We start from the raw sequence: 16,220 nt of genomic DNA, 5'->3' as shown, positions 1-16,220 counted from the left end.
AGAATATTAGACAGATACTAGGCTTCTAGTGCATGGTATGATGAATTCTCTGCATGTAAAAGCTCTCAGTACATGTCTAGTCCTCCAGGGAAAATTTATTGATCACATACACTATGAAATATTATTTCTTCAATATAAATATAAGTTGTTACTAAAAATCATCAGGTGATGTTGAGCTAGATATAATCTTTAAAATATTCAAATCAAACAATCAATTTTTTATATAAAGCTGTCAGGTATCACATTAAAATTGTGCTGCACTGTGGAGAAATGATAAATGTTAGAATCCTGCTCTTATAATTCCCACATTTATAAAAGGGAATAGCATTGCTGCATTGTATCAAAATTGTTGGCGGACAGGTGGATTCAGAACCAAGTTGGCTGGCCAGTTCTGCGCCTTGTGGCTCCCTCTCTCCTATCCTAGCTGTGAACTGCAAAGCAGCTCCAGTGCCATCTGTGGGATAAGTGAGCACATCCTCAGGAAGGGCCCCTAGCACTTACCTACTTTTAACTTCATCGTTAGCAATTATTTACTTCCCAGAAAGAAGGCTCACATATCAACCACAGTGTTGCAAACCTTGAAATCTGGCTCATTTTATTCTGCAGCAGCAAGCAAATGCCTATTTTCTGCAAGAGAATGTATGCCAATGTTTTTTAAATTTAAAAGTTACTATCAACATCAGCACTGGAAAGCTGGTTTCTAGAATGTTAATTGGAATGATCCTTTAAATGTGTTCTATTTTCTTTGTTGGGCTGATAAAATATGTAAACATGTAATTGTAAATATATTTCCAATTTATAATACCTATTTAAAGACTGCATTAAGCAAAATAAAATATCCTCAGTTATTACATAGGGTGATATATGTAAAAGGATGAGATTCTTCTGATTATTTCTAGATGGTACAACAAAAACCTAAATATAATATATTCTTTTTTTTCCCTGTTTTCTGTTTTACATTCTTTCCAAATTGTATCTTAATGATTGCCCTATGTCTAATCATAATTAATATTTATTTAAAGACGTGGCCCAATAGTGACCTAGACAAGTCATTTATCCTCCCTGTTTTCAGTTTCCTCATCTATAAAATGTAAATAGTAAGTGTACCTACCTAGCTGTGATGTTGAGTCAAGCGAACAAACGTAAGCCTTTAGAGAAATCCTTGACACTGGTATGTTTGGTACTATTATTATTTGCCAGATACTCTATCAGACACTTTGATATAAAATATGTATACATGTGTATGTTTTCCAAATTTTAACTTTCCCAAGATCAAAAAATGAGACTTGAGCTAATATCTGCATAACTCCAAACTACATGGACTTAATTCCCAGGCACATGGCCTCTCAGTGTGATGTGCTGGGGCTCCTTAAGCATTCAATCTCCAATAACCACTCTGCACTTCAACATTTATTAAGCGCCTACCATGAACCAAAAAGGACAGTAGTTTTAGGGAACATTCTCAGCTTCTACGGAGAGAGGCAGATTCTGCCAGCAAGGAAAACAGGTGGAATAAGATAACCCTTAGGCAAGGCATTCTGAGTGGCAGCACATTCCCCCAAAAATAGTTCTTTGGGTTTTTTTTCCTAAAACCTATGTTGGGGTGGGAGGGGCAGAGGGAGCTGGGAGAAAAAATCCTAAGCAGATTCTGAGGCTGAGCGCAGAGCCCAATGAGGAGCTCCATCCCACGACCCCGAGATCATAACAGGATTGGTAACCAAGAGCCGGGCACTCAACAGACTGCACCATCCAGGTGTCCTTACTAGTTTATTTAGTATGGATGCTTTCTTAAATCAAAGAAATACATGGATCACTAGTATGGAATTTCAAAAACCCAAGCACATAAGACACCAATTTTTGAGAAACAGTAAGACCTTCTCATTTTCCTTGAAATCTCTCCATATTCAGAATGTAGTCACAGGGCTCACTTGCCAGCAATTCTAGGTTAACATTCTCCTACATCATGGAGCTCTCTCCCCATCCCATAGGCCACATGGTTTGAATGGGAGCTGTTACGTTATTTCAAATCTGACCTCCAAGCCCCAACATCTCCTGTGATATTAACAAGTCCAGGATTCCGCCCCAGACTCAATCTGGGTCAGTCATGGCACTGTGGGCTTTTTGCCTTGACTGAATACACCAAGGGTAGTCCTATGACCTAAAAAGAGTAACTCAGTATCCTTTCCTGGGGCTTTATTCAAATTAGAATTGGGGAAAGCCAGCCAGTGCCTCCTAGTAGAAAGAGAAGCAACATATGGAACACAGGTGCTAGGGAGCAGGGCAAGAAGGCAGCCTCTAATAGGAAGAAAATGAAGCTTAAAAACAGAGAAGCAGAGGCAAGAGGCTGGGATAGAGAGTCCTGGAAGTGTTCATGGCTCAAAGATTGTTAAAAACTCTCTAATCACATTGGACAACAAGGTGTCCCTCCACTAGATCCCCCTTTTTGCCCTAGGTAGTTTGCACTATCGTCACTTTAACGAAAGGAACTCTTACTAACCCAGGTAATTGCTCACTCTATCAAAAGTGTACCTGAGTGTAAATTGTTATCCCATAATCTGTTTGGGTTTAATTCTCACAGTATGTGGGTGTAATACCAAAAAAGACTCACCCAAAAGGTAAAACAAGGAGTTAATATGTTCAAAGCTTATGGTTCATCAGGATGAATTAGAATGTTGAAGGGATGCATGCCCCCAACAACGCCAAGCACTTTGCAAATGAGTGCATGGCTTCAAGAAGCACTTCGATGGCACTGTAAGACTAAGCACTCCAAATGTTCTGCTCCTTGGAATTTTATTAGTTTAGAGATTAGGTGAGTCAGAGTGACTTGACTTCATTAATTTATAAAGGTCCCAATTTCAATCCCTGTACACCAATTATTAAACATATATTTCCCAGATATGTGAACTCAGAAATTCAAGACTAAAGGGATTTCAGTAGACTTAGTTCTTGTGTGAAATCAATCCTAAAGCAATAAACCAATTCAGATGATCTCTTCCTCTGGTTCTCTCTCTCTTCTTCTTTTGTTCCAATGGAAATAATGTAGGATCGTGAGATTCCATTATACCAATGTGCTGCCTGCAAAAGCAGAGTCCTAAAATAAGGATGTGGCTGAGACATAGGACCAGAGAGGAAATGGAGATTCATTTATTAGTTTTATGCCTCTTAAACACAGAAAGAACATACTCTAAACTAATTAAGAACAGTATGGAATCTTTCCTCTACTGGTGAATATACAGATCAAATTTCAGTTAGCTGATATGTGTAAGAATAACATTAAAAATAAAAGTATGGTTTAAAAAACACTGATTTTTAATTACTGAAAAAATTTCTATTCATTCACTTTTTCTGCATCATTGCAGTAAAGTGTACTATGGGTTCAAAATGATTTTTTAAAAATTATTGGTAGACCAGGACTGAGACTGACCCTCCCCACCCCATACACAAAAGGGTCACTTCTCACAAACAAGTGTGACTTCCTAAATTCTTCATTTGTGGGAATGGCCCCAGTACTTTACACTTCTCAAAAGATCACAGTATTAGGTGTGTCTATGAAATGCTACTTCCCTCTACCCACTATTAGTTAATGCAGTCAATTTACTTTCTTGTCCCATTTGATTTTTTTTTATTTATTTATTTGACAGAGAGAGAGAGATCACAAGTAGATAGAGAGGCAGACAGAGAGAAAGGGGGAAGCAGGATCCCTGCTGAGCAGAGAGCCTAATGTGTGGCTCGATCCCAGGACCCTGGGATCATGACCTGAGCCGAAGGCAGAGGCTTTAATCCACTGAGCCACCCAGGTGCCCCCCATTTGATTTTTTTTCTTTTTCTTTGCTTTTGTAACTATTTTCCTAAACAATATACTAGTGATTAGATTGGATATCATCAATTCCTTGCTTATTCTGGTTTCATCTTCTGAAAATTTATTATGCACTTTGATTATCAGGTAATTTCTGCTTTTTTCTTTCAGTACCAATAGCATATGTCTGTGGCTTTCATATTAAAACAAAACTCAGGTTAGTATTTGAAAGCTCCATCAATTCTTTTTTATTTATTCAAACATTCTTTTATTTTTCATGTATTCATCCAAACAAGACTATAATTGAGTGTTTACCAAAACTTCTGTCCTGGGTCCTAGGGATGCAGCTATTATAGAAAAAAAGCTCTACCATCATGGAGCTCCCACACTGGTGTAGGAAGGCAGACAAGAAACAAAGAAACTAATAGAGCATGTGATGGATGGAGATAAGTGATATGAAGAAAAAAACAAAGCAGGAAAAAAAGGATAGAGATTACTGTGTGGGTACACATTTACACAAAGAAGTCAAAGAATATCCTGACAGTCAAAGGTGACATTGGAAAAAAGAGCAGTAAGAGGTGGAGAGCTGAGGCAGGCAGTGGTTTGGGGGAAGAGCATTCTTTTTTTTTTTTTTTTTTTTTTAAAGATTTTATTTATTTATTTGACAGAGAGAGATCACAAGTAGACAGAGAGGCAGGCAGAGAGAGAGAGAGAGAGAGAGAGAGAGAAGCAGGCTCCCTGCTGAGCAGAAAGCCCGATGCGGGACTCGATCCCAGGACCCTGAGATCACGACCTGAGCCGAAGGCAGCGGCTTAACCCACTGAGCCACCCAGGCGCCCCGGGAAGAGCATTCTTGACAAAAGAAACAATGCTCCAAAAATCATGAGTCACGAGTGCATTTCAGTGTTTGAGGAAGAGCAAGGAGGCCATTGTGGAAGGGGTTAGTGGGAGGAGAGGAGGAAAGAGGGAGTGAGATCTAATACAACTAGATCCTGTCAGCTGTGTGAGCCACATGTATATATGCTGTGGGTTTTACTCTGAGAGAGATAGCAAGCCATTTTAAGTTTGAGCAGAGGAGAAACATGATCTGACTTTTAATTGAAAAGATGCTTCTGGTCATGATGTGGACATTACTTAAATCAGAAAGAGAGCAAGTGTAGAAGTATTTCCTTTTCCAAGAGTTAGAGGGTAGATTCAGTCTGTGGATGAGGCCCTGGGAAAACCTACATACAAAAGCTTCATTTCAGCACTGGAAGTCACCAACCCCCTGGCCAGAGTAGTCTCTCTCCTGAAAGAGAGCAACACTGACAAACTTGACACTGAAGCATTCATTATCAAGTGTGGACCCAAGGACAGGAAACACACACACACACACGTAGAAAGACAAATCAGGTATGTATTCTGTCATTTCTGTTTAATGAGTTTTAAAAATCTTAGTTGACTGTCCGTATTTATTTTTAAATGTTCTGGATTTTGGTTATAAATCAGCAAGACATATTGCTCTAAATTTCATGTAATTAGGTTATATAGGGTAATAACAAAGGAGCCATATAAATTTAATGTCTGTTTATTGATTTCATAATGATTTATGATGGCTTAATATAATTTTCTTTAGATCCTAAAATTTAAAAACTCAAGAATTATTAATCAAGCAAAATAATCATAGCATTGATTTGAATTTAAAGTTAGAATGCATGGATAAAATCCTAACAAATGAGCATAAATCAAAAATATCAGAAACAAGAAAACTATATGGTTATGATCATATTAAAATTTTGAAATTACTGTTGCTCAACAAATTAGAATTGTTCATCTTTAGTTCACTAATTAAACATTGGGAACTCTCAGAAATGTTGGATTAAAGATTTCAAGAATTATTTGAAAAAGCTCTAGAACTTGCTTCCTTGCATGATGTGTCCTCATTAAAATTTTCCATGCAGTCAATGAAAATAAACCTGGAAAAGATATAAAATTATTACATGTAAATTCAAGTTAATACTTAATTGTTAAAATGTTTATTTTAAATAAAACTATTTTCACATAAAAATTACATATTTGTTACTTGATAATTATACATATGAAGTTTTTAAATTTAAAATTTATTGACAAACTCATATAAAAATCAATAAGAAATACAAATAATCAGAAAACTAGGGAAAGTACACAAACGCATCAAAAGAATTGTAAATTCATCAACAAAACTAACAGGCAACCTACACAATGGGAGAAGATATTTGCAAATGATGTATCAGATAACCCAAAAACCAAATAATCTAGTCAAGAAATGGGCGGAAGACATGAACAGACATTTCTCCAAAGAAGGCATACAACTGGCTAACAGACACATGAAAAAATGTTCAACATCCCTAACCATCAGGAAAATACAGATCAAAACTACAATGAGATACCACTTCACACCAGTCAAAATGGCTAAAATGAACAAGTCAGGAAACAACAAATGTTGGCGAGGTTGTGGAGAGAGGGGAACACTCTTACACTGTTGGTGGGAATGCAAGCTGGTACAGCCATTCTGGAAAACACTATGGAGGTTCCTCAAGAAGTTAAAAATAGAGCTACCCTATGACCCAGAAATGGCACTACTGGGTATTTATCCCAAAGATACAGATATAGTGAAAAAAAGAGCCACATGCACCCCAATGTTCATAGCAGCAATGTCTGTGGTAGCCAAACTGAAAGGAGCTGAGATCTTCTTCAACTGATGAATGGGTAAAGACATAGTTCATGTATACAATGGAATATTACTCAGCCACCAAAAAGGATGAAATCCTACCATTTAAAATTTTTACAGTGACATGGAGGAACTGGAGGGTATTATGCTGAGTGAAATAAGTCAATCAGAGAACAATTATCATATGTTTTCACTCATATGTGGAATGTAATAAACAGTGCAGAGGATCATAGGGAAAGAGAGGGAAAACTGAATGAGAAGAAATCAGAGAAGGAGACAAACCATTATAGACTCTTAACTACAGGAAACAAACTGAGGGCTGCTGGAAGGATAAGCGGGTGGGGGGATGGGATAAATTAGGTGATGGGCATTAAGAAGGGCACATGTTGTGATGAGCACTGGGTGTTATATGCAACTGATGACTTATTGAACTCTATATCTGTAACTAATGATGTACCATATGTTGGCTAATGAATTTAAGTTAAAAAAACAAAGAACTATAAATTAATACAACAGTGCAGTAGCATTTTCTACATAAGAAACTAATGTAAGTTACAGAAATTGCTATATGATAGTGATTTAGAGAAAACAAAAACCTTAATTCAGTTTTATGACAAAAATGAAACTCCTGAAAACTATTTTAAGTGCCACTCAGCAATATATAACTCATTGACTTTAATTCATTTCCTCTCTACAAATTTATTGGTAAAATCATAAACTCTGCCAAGAAAAACATACATAAAATGCCATTGTTACATTATTACCATCAGTTTATAACAGAAAATAATGCCTACAGTTATAGTAAATTTATTAAATGAAACATTACATATCCGTTAAACAGAATGAGTTGGATCAATATATCCTGATATCCAAGAGTTTGAAGAAAGTTTTCTAGTAAAAAACTGGAGTGCAAAGCAGTGAGTATGATTTCATTTGTGCAAACAGCACAGGTCTTATTTATCCATTTATATATTTATGTTGAAACACAATTTGCACCACTTTTAAAAACTGGGTGAAGAGCCAAGAGGTATAAATGAAGACAGGTGGGGAAGAAGACTTTAATTTTCATTTAATGTATCAATGCACTTAGACTTTTTAAGTTTGACTATATTATAGTTTAAGATAAGTCAGTAAAAGTAACAGTAATTTAAATGCTTTTAAAATAGAGAAAAAATAAAAGTTTTTAAAATGATTTTTGAAGAGAAGAAATATTTCAGGTTAGATCTGTTAACATACGAGAGTTAATGGTTTGAAAGTGTCCAGAACGCTTGGTCCCATATCTACTTCTGTTTTCTTCCTACACTCTGGAGATGGGAAGATTAATTTCCATGAAGAGCTATTATCATTAACATCGTTTAATTCTTTCCATGGAGATGGAGCATGTTACCTGATTGGTGGGTGAGAGAATTTGGCTCATGTTTCTCAGTTGGCTAGAGCTAATCTGTTATAAAGTCCCAAGAACCAAAATAGCTCTTTTCTCTTCTTTCTGTTTAAACTAGTGAGGAAGTTAGGTTAATTTGATTAATATTGAGTCAGTCAACACATCCAAAAATTTTAATGAAGTATAGATTACTGGTTATTTAAAAATGCATGGGAAAAGACAAACATACAAAGGCATTATCATACAACTGATTTCTAAACTCAATACTTTTGAAATACAAAACAATGATCATTACCCCCCAAAACTCAGTTTATTGAAACAAATTGATTTTTAAGTTGGTCTAAAACTTGTTTCACTGTTTTGTCTACAAATGTTACTAGGTTTTTCAGTTTCATCTCATATCAGAACCTTGTTTTTTGACATATTTACTTCGCAAAGTAGTATATAGTTATATCTTGGAGTTAACGTCAGCAACTATGAGAAGCTTCTATAATAATAATTTCCTTTGCTTCCTTTTTGTTCAATATAGTCCCATTTGTATTTTGTTCTTGTTGTTGCCTTTGCATTTGATGTCTAATTCAAGCACTCATCACTAAGATCAATGTCAAAGAGTTTACCCTTTGTTTTCTCCTACCAGATTATGGCTCCAGATCTCACTGTTGAGTCTTTTGCATTTGCATTTGCATTTGAGGTAAGATAATGGCCCAATTCATTCTTTTGCTGGTGGCTGCCCAGTTCTCCCAGCACCATTTATTTAAGAGAATGTCCTTTCCCCATTGTTTATTCTTGGCTCCTTCCTTTGCTGTAAATTAACTGACCACATACGTGTGGGTTTATTTCTGGGCCCTCTATTCTGTTCCATTGATCTATGTGTCTCTTTTTATGCTAGTACCTTACTGTTTTGCTAACTATAGCTTTGTAGTATAGCTTGAAATTTGTAAGTGAGATGCCTCCAGATTTGGTCTTCTTTCTCAAGATAGCTTTGGCTACACAGGGTGTTTTTGTGGTTGAATCCACATTTTAGGATCGTTTTATTTCTGTGGAAAATGACACTGGAATTTTAATACATGATACATTAAATCTGTAGACTGTTTTGGGTAGTATGGACTTTTTAACAATATTAATGTTTCCAATTCATGAACATGGAATTTCTTTCCATTTACTTGTGTCTTTTTCAATTTCTTTCGTTACTGTCTTACAGTTTTCAGTGTACAGGTCTTTCACCTCCTTGATTAAATTTACTTCTAGATATTTTATTCTTTTTGATGTAATTGTAAATGGAATTATTTTTCTTCATTTATAAGTTTATAGGTTATGAACACACCATCATTACATTAGATTATCCTGAATTTAACTGTATTTTACCTTTATCAGAGGGATTTATGCTTTCATATGTTCTCTTGTTATAATTAGCAACTCTTTTGTTTCAGTTTAAAGAAGACCCTTTGACATTTCTTATAAAGCCAGTTTACTGGTGCTGAACACTTTCAGCTTTTGCTCGTCTGCAGAACTCTTTATTTTTCCTTCAATTATGAAGAAAAATTTTGCCAGGTAGAGTATTCATGGTTGGGAGTTTTTTCTTTCAGTGCTTTAATTCATGCCACCCTTCTGACTGGTAAAATTTCTCCTGAAAAATCTCCTGAGTCTTATGGGGGAAGGGGAGGTTCCCTTGTACAAAATGAGTTTTCTCTTATTGCTTTTAAGTTTCTCTTTTTGTCTTTAACTTTTGACAATTTAATTCTGTGTTTTGGTGTAGGTCTTTTGGGGTTCATCTTATTTGGAACTCTAGATTTCCTGAATCTGGATGTCTGTGTCCTTCCCAAGTTACAGAAATTTTCAGTCATGATTTCTTTCAATACATTTTCTGCTCCTTTCTCTCTCTCTTCTATTTCTGGGACCCTTGCAACATACGTATTGGTCCACTTGATGTTGTTCTATACATGTCTTTAAACTATCTTCATACTTTTTCATTCTTCTCTCTTTTTGCTCCTCTCATTGGATGACATCTGCTGTCTTTTTCTCAACTTCTGGATCCTGTCTTCCACTGCAGTTGACTCTCTCTATTGAATTTTTTAGCTCTGTGATTATATTTTTTCAGGTCGGTGAATTCAGTTTGGTACTTTCTTATATTTTATATTTCCCTATTGAAATTTTTACTTTGTTCATGAATTCTTTTCCTGCCTCAGAGAGTATCTTTGTGACCATTGTTTTGAACTCTTTATCAGGTAAATCACTTATCTCCATTTTACTAAAGTCTTTTTCTGAGGTTTTATGCTGTTCTATTATTTGGAACATATTCCTCTGTGTCTTCACTTTCCTTGCATTTCTGTGCTGGTTTCTATGAATTAGACAAAACAGCCACCTCTCCCAGTTTTGAAGAAGAGGCCTCTGTATAAAAGATAAATTTTACCATTCAGCCATGCCCTTCCTCTTGGCTGTCTTCCAATTCTTTGTGAAACTGCGTAGTGTGTTCTTAATGGCCCCCAGTATTTGAAGGTGGGCCAAGACCTATCAGTGTCCCAAAGAGGCAGAGCTCAGTCAACACCTGGATGTCAGATGGTTTTAAGCTGGATCTTCAGGTAGCAGTTTTTGTTTGTTACAGTCCTATGGAACCCATCAATTTAATTAAGCCCTGTTGGCTATTGGAGCCATGCAATCAAGGGGTATCCTCTGAAAAAAACATGGCACATATGTGTGTACAAGTTCCCCAGGAGATACCTTTACTCTGAAACAAAATAAAGGGAGAGTGCCAAGATGACACCATCAAGTTCTTGGTTTCTGTAGTGTTGCAGTATTAAATTGGAAAGCTGCCCCTCAGTCCATAGCTATTAGAATGAACAGCCTTCTTTCATGAAAAGACTGGGTGTGTTTCAGTTTGCTGCCTCTGTTCTGGACCCTTGGGAATTTGCCACAGTGTGTCTGCACAAACCTTTCAAGAATTGTCTTCTAGTTTGCTATAGCCTTCTGAGTCTTGTGGATCCAAGCCCTGCTGGCTTTCAAAACTAGATGTTTGGGAGCGCATCTCTCACATGGAAGTCTTAGAAGTTGGGGTTCCAATGTATGGATGGATATGGAGTCCAAACTCATCACTCCTTAAGGAGAAGCTGGGAGTTGTGAGATCTCTCCCTATTCTGTGTTGCTTCACCATGGCTGGGGCTTACGGCAAGATTGTGTCTCAGCCTCTCCTTCCTGCATTGATGTGGATTTTTTTTTCTCATTTTCCCCAAAGAGTAAGAGTCAATCAGCTAGTTTCTGGATTTCTTTCAGAGTGAATTTTTCTGCCTGTAGTTGTCAGTTTGGTGTCCGTGAAAGGAGTAAGTTCAGGAGCTTCGTATGTCACCATCTTCACTGCAGCTTCTGAGATACCCAAGTTCATTTCCTCTCACCCAACCATACATCATACTTCAGCAAACAGTTGTCCTCATTCAAAGAAAGGAGGAGGTAGTGACCATTGCAGCAGAAGAGTAGGAGGTAACAAACCTCTTGGTCAGGTTAGGGGCAGCAAAAGGGGCAGCTGGCCTCAGTCTTGAATCATGAAATTCAACAAGTTTTTAAAAGCATTTTAAAATTATATTAACATGAATATCAGCTTTTGACAGTTTTAAATCTTCATGCAGTCTTCATTGTTCATTTTAAATCTCACCCATGTGGAAATAAAGTAATAAAATCTAGGCAAGCTTTGTTTTCTTACTAATTTATACCTAATGTTATCTTTCAACTTAAATATGAACTTCACTCTTAGAATATGTATAGTCAAGGATTAAAACTTGATGCCACTATAGATAAAGAGATGGTTCAGAATTTTACATAATTACAAACTAAAAACTCCATGCCAATTCTTACCATCAGCAAAAATGTTAAAAAGCTAATTTGAAGCCTGAAAGGTTAATTTTATTTTGTAGATTAAATTTAATGAACTTAGCTTAAGTTTCTTGTAGAAAATCCTTCTGGAGACTAAAAAGTAGCTACATGACACTTTTAAACTTTATTGTAAATGTATACATATGTTTCTATCAAAGATTAACTGAAAATGCTCATTTTTAAGTATCAGTATTTGTTTTTCACTCATGCTTTGTTTTCAGTATATCTGTTTTCTCTATTCTCTGCTTATTTGAAAACTCCAAGGCCTTTGACACAGACTGAATTCTGAGTGTTAGTGGAGAGTGGTTGCCATGAAAATGACAACTTGACAACAGTAAGTACCTTGTTATATAAGGTCTATACAATTACGCTATGAAGGCTCACCATTTTTTCACCAGTAACTTTCAACATTTACTCTCCCATTTTTTTTTTTTTTTGTGAAAGCAATTCAAACTTGTGACACAAAGCCAAATTTCAGTAAAAGTTAATCTGTAATGAAATCTTGTACAATGGTACTTTCAAGCTTTAAATGAAATAACTTTCACTCTCCACTCAGTTCTTCACCTTGTACATCTTAAGAGGAAATCCAGTTTATACAACCCAAGCCTATGCAATTTATGCCATCTGATAATTTGGCAGGCGATTAACAAAATTCATGCTTCTCCTTTCACAGTATAGTTTGTCACACAAAAGTAGTCCTTAGACAACAGTTTAATTCCCTACCCCACTGCTTCTCCAAACATGAGAGCATCTTTCTGCTGGTGGCATGTAGATTATATAGAAGTCAGGGGTTGGAACAAGCACAGATAGAAGGGGACTTACTCCTCTATTCATTGTGTAAAGGGAAACTGCCATTGACTGAGAATATTTCACTGGAACCATTACTACAGCAAGAAGAAACTGCCATTGCATGAAAGCCTTAAATGTTTGGGGTTATTTCTTACTTGAATTAATACAAATAAGATTTCAAAACATATATTTAATGTATTTATGTTTACTTTGCTTTTGTATCTTTCAGATTCTTTTGGAGGGGTTAAAAATCGTAATATTTTAATTATTTTAGTTTAATGTTTTCAGCTTAGTTCACTGCCTAAGACCATATCTAGAAAATTGAGATGATGTGGTAATTCGAAGGTACAATTATAGATTCCTTCTGTTTTTCATTCTGAAGAAAGCCCTACAGTTGAGGGGTTGCAGCAGAATATTTCATCCACAGCTAGTAAGACTAGATCAAGTGAGCTCATGTAAGTCAATCTGCTAGTTTTTCCCATTAATCATGGCATGTTTTCTTTTGAGATTTCTTTATTTATTTATTTTTTTTTTGCTAAATTTAAGAGCAATGTGTAAGGTTTTTAAAAAAGGAATAGTGTAACAGCAGCAAAGGACTGTATCTGGGTTTGTGGATGAAAAGGGGACTGGAGGCTGTCTGTTGGCTTCATGGATCAATAAAGATGCATAAGAAAGGACAGGCCACCCTTAGAAGGACCAAAAACTGTGGAATGGATACCCATGGAAAATCATGACTTTCTTTGACAGTATGTGTTATGATGAATTCTGTATCTAATAAAATCATTATTTCTTCCTTTATTCAATGAAATATTAATTTTCTTTGAGGTATTGCTTACAAGGCTCTTACCTGGAGAGTTATCCACTTGGCGAAGAAAACTTAGAACAAGAAGAACCATGTTTTGAAAGTCAGTAAAGTCATGGATGAAGGGGGCTCTATCCCCGTTAACAAGCATTCGTGGAGGCAGGCCCTTCTGGAATTCATATGTTCTGACCAAAGTTGTTGGAAAGAGGGCTGCAGCTAAATATTTCACAGCCACACTCCAATTTCTTCCAAAATTTGCTTCTGGTTTAGAATAATACTCCAACCTAAGAGACAAGTGGAAACAGGTACAATTTTAATTAGTCCATTCAGAATTTCAGCCTCATTGTTTTCTTGTTTTTGTTTTTGATTTTTTAGTTTCAAGTTTTTATTTAAATTCTAGTTAATTAACATATAGCGTAATATTGTTTCAAGAGTAGAATTTAGTGATTTGTCACTTACATATAACACCCAGTGCTCATCACAAGTGAGAAACAATGGTTTAAATAAACTGCAATGGCTTAGATAAACCGCACCCTAAGAACAATGGCTTAAATAAACACTAGGAAAGAGGTGAGGGCACCAGTTCAAGGCACAAAGGCATATAAGCAAAGTCAGATCAAATGGAATCCTTTCAAATGATTTAACTGAATCTGTTATTGGACAATTCATCTAATATTTCAGTTAAGATGTAGCCAAGTAAAAAAAATAAAAATACACCTTAAGAGGCTCATTTTGATATAAAATACAGATATACGTGCAGCAATCAATCTTAGGATCCAAGATCCAACAGTTTTAAGTATATGTAGACCATACAGAGCTCAGTATTGTCTCATGTACAGAAAAAACCCTAATATATTCTTTAAAAAGTAACATGAGATTTGAAGGAAATATCCCAGTATATAGTAGATTGCAAACATGTCTGCAGTTTTTAAAACTCTTTCTATCTCTGGTGTTTGTTTTTCCCAGTGCCCCTTCCCTGTTACATTGGAAGGAGGTAGGAAGGAGAGAGGCATAACTTTCTGATCCTGGTTCAGCCATAAGATTTCATTTGGCCAATAGGATATTAGCCAACTTGACACCCTGTAAGCCAGAAATATGTTTTCACAATTTGGTTTCTCTCTCTTGCCATTCTGCTGTCACTATGGTAAACACTCAAGCTTGCTTACTGAAGAATGAGAAGACAAGTGGAGCAGAGCTGAGCCTCACTCAACCCTGGGACACCAATCAAAATCAGCTAACATGATGTGAGCCTAAGAATGATCAGCAGACCTGCCCAGCTGAATCTTAAACATGTGAGGAATAAACACTGGTCTATGACACTGAGATTTAGTAGTTATCACCTGTCTACATTCTCGTGAAGAAAACAAAATGAAATACAGGACAACACACCTAATAAATTGCAGACTTCTCAACAATGAAACTGGAGCTAAAAAGTAATGGAGATATGCCTTCAAAAATCTTAAGTATTACCAGCCTAGGTTTCTGTAATCAAAGCCTTTCTGTAATTCAAAGCCTCAGTCAGAAATCGTGATAGAATAATGATACTGTAAGAATGCAAATTACCTACAATTTTTTCTTCTTATACAACTGTTCTGAATCGACCAGTATATAAGTCCTGACAAACAAAGTAATCCAAGAAATAAAAAGATGCAGGATACTGGAAATGGGCAATTCAACTCAAAGAAGAGACAAAGGAAATCTAGTATGAAGATACTAGAGACCTAAGAATCCTATTTGACCACCCAGGCAAAGCAGAGCAGGTCAACAGCTCTGAAAGAAACCTCTTCAAGAAGAAAAAATTGATATAATTCCAGATGCTTTTAAACATGTTGAGAAGAAACTTCCTTGGTTTGCCAACTTGAAGTAATTAGCGTTGTGTACAATAGAAAGTTAACAAAAATGTGCAAAAAATTATCAATGCTAAAGGGAATAAGATAACAAAGGAAAATAATTATAATCAGTTTAGTACATGTGATATGAAAAGCAATTAATAGTTAAAATAATGTAGCCACTGAACATTGTCCCAATCCAAATCACTAAACAATCATGCAGAGAAAGTGAGAAGTGGGAAGAATTTGTGTGGTGTCTGGGTGAGGGGAGCTAAGTGGTAATTCTCTATGGTCATGATAAAAAGGATTATACTTAAATCTACAAATCAGGAAATGTTATAGGATTTTTTATTTTTAGAAATATAGTACCAAATATCAAAGTAACCAGTGGTCCTATAGCTGTATTCATCCTGGATACAGCTGTTTCATTTACTTATGTATTTTTGGTGGAAGAGATGGAAAAACCTCATAGAACCATGTGACTCTTTGAATCATTGACATATACGAAGTAGATAATATACAAACTAAAAGTGGAAAGCACACTTGAATTCAATATATGAATTAAAGGAACAGGAAGAAGGAAGGAAGGAAGGGAGGGAGGGATGGAGAGAGGAAAGGATGGATGGATCTCTGAAGAATTCCTGAAATAGAGATAGTAGCAGCTGTGGGAAGATGCTAAGATCTTCCCACAGACCATTCCCGTAGATGGTCTAAGGGCCATCCATCCACTATTCTAACTCCTAGGACAGGGAGGCCCTGATCACACTCACTTGCCTGCTAACCTACCTAGAGGGAGGGAGAAGAGGTTAAGAATGATATTTTGGGGAGGAGTCAAGATGGCGGAGAAGTAGCAGGCTGAGACTACTTCAGGTAGCGGGAGATCAGCTAGATAGCTTATCTAAAGATTGCAAACACCTACAAATCCAACGGGAGATCGAAGAGAAGAAGAACAGCAACTCTAGAAACAGAAAATCAACCACTTTCTGAAAGGTAGGACGGTCGGAGAAGTGAATCCAAAGCGACGGGAAGATAGACCGCGGGGGGAGGGGCCGGCTCCCGGCAAGCGGCGGGGC

At 36.4% G+C, this 16,220-nt stretch overlaps 1 protein-coding gene and 1 pseudogene across 1 annotated transcript in view; one reads left to right on the top strand and one right to left on the bottom strand.

Annotated features, from left to right (window-relative positions):
- Positions 1-12,641, top strand: part of LOC111147762 — a 57,807-nt pseudogene extending 45,166 nt beyond the window's left edge.
- A 603-nt stretch (positions 12,642-13,244) lies between these two features.
- Positions 13,245-16,220, bottom strand: part of LOC111147761 (chromosome unknown C6orf58 homolog) — a 19,716-nt gene continuing 16,740 nt past the window's right edge. The window contains exon 5 of the mRNA XM_022503991.1: positions 13,245-13,602. Coding sequence (XP_022359699.1) covers positions 13,245-13,602 — 358 coding nt within the window. The remainder of the gene's footprint in view (positions 13,603-16,220) is intronic.

The sequence above is a fragment of the Enhydra lutris genome, unplaced genomic scaffold, assembly GCF_002288905.1.
Source record: "Enhydra lutris kenyoni isolate GAN:26980312 unplaced genomic scaffold, ASM228890v2 scaffoldscaffold17, whole genome shotgun sequence".
Classification (NCBI taxonomy): Eukaryota; Metazoa; Chordata; class Mammalia; order Carnivora; family Mustelidae; genus Enhydra; species Enhydra lutris.
The sequence above is the reverse complement of the archived record's forward strand: the minus strand, read 5'-3'. Positions and strand labels throughout refer to the sequence as shown.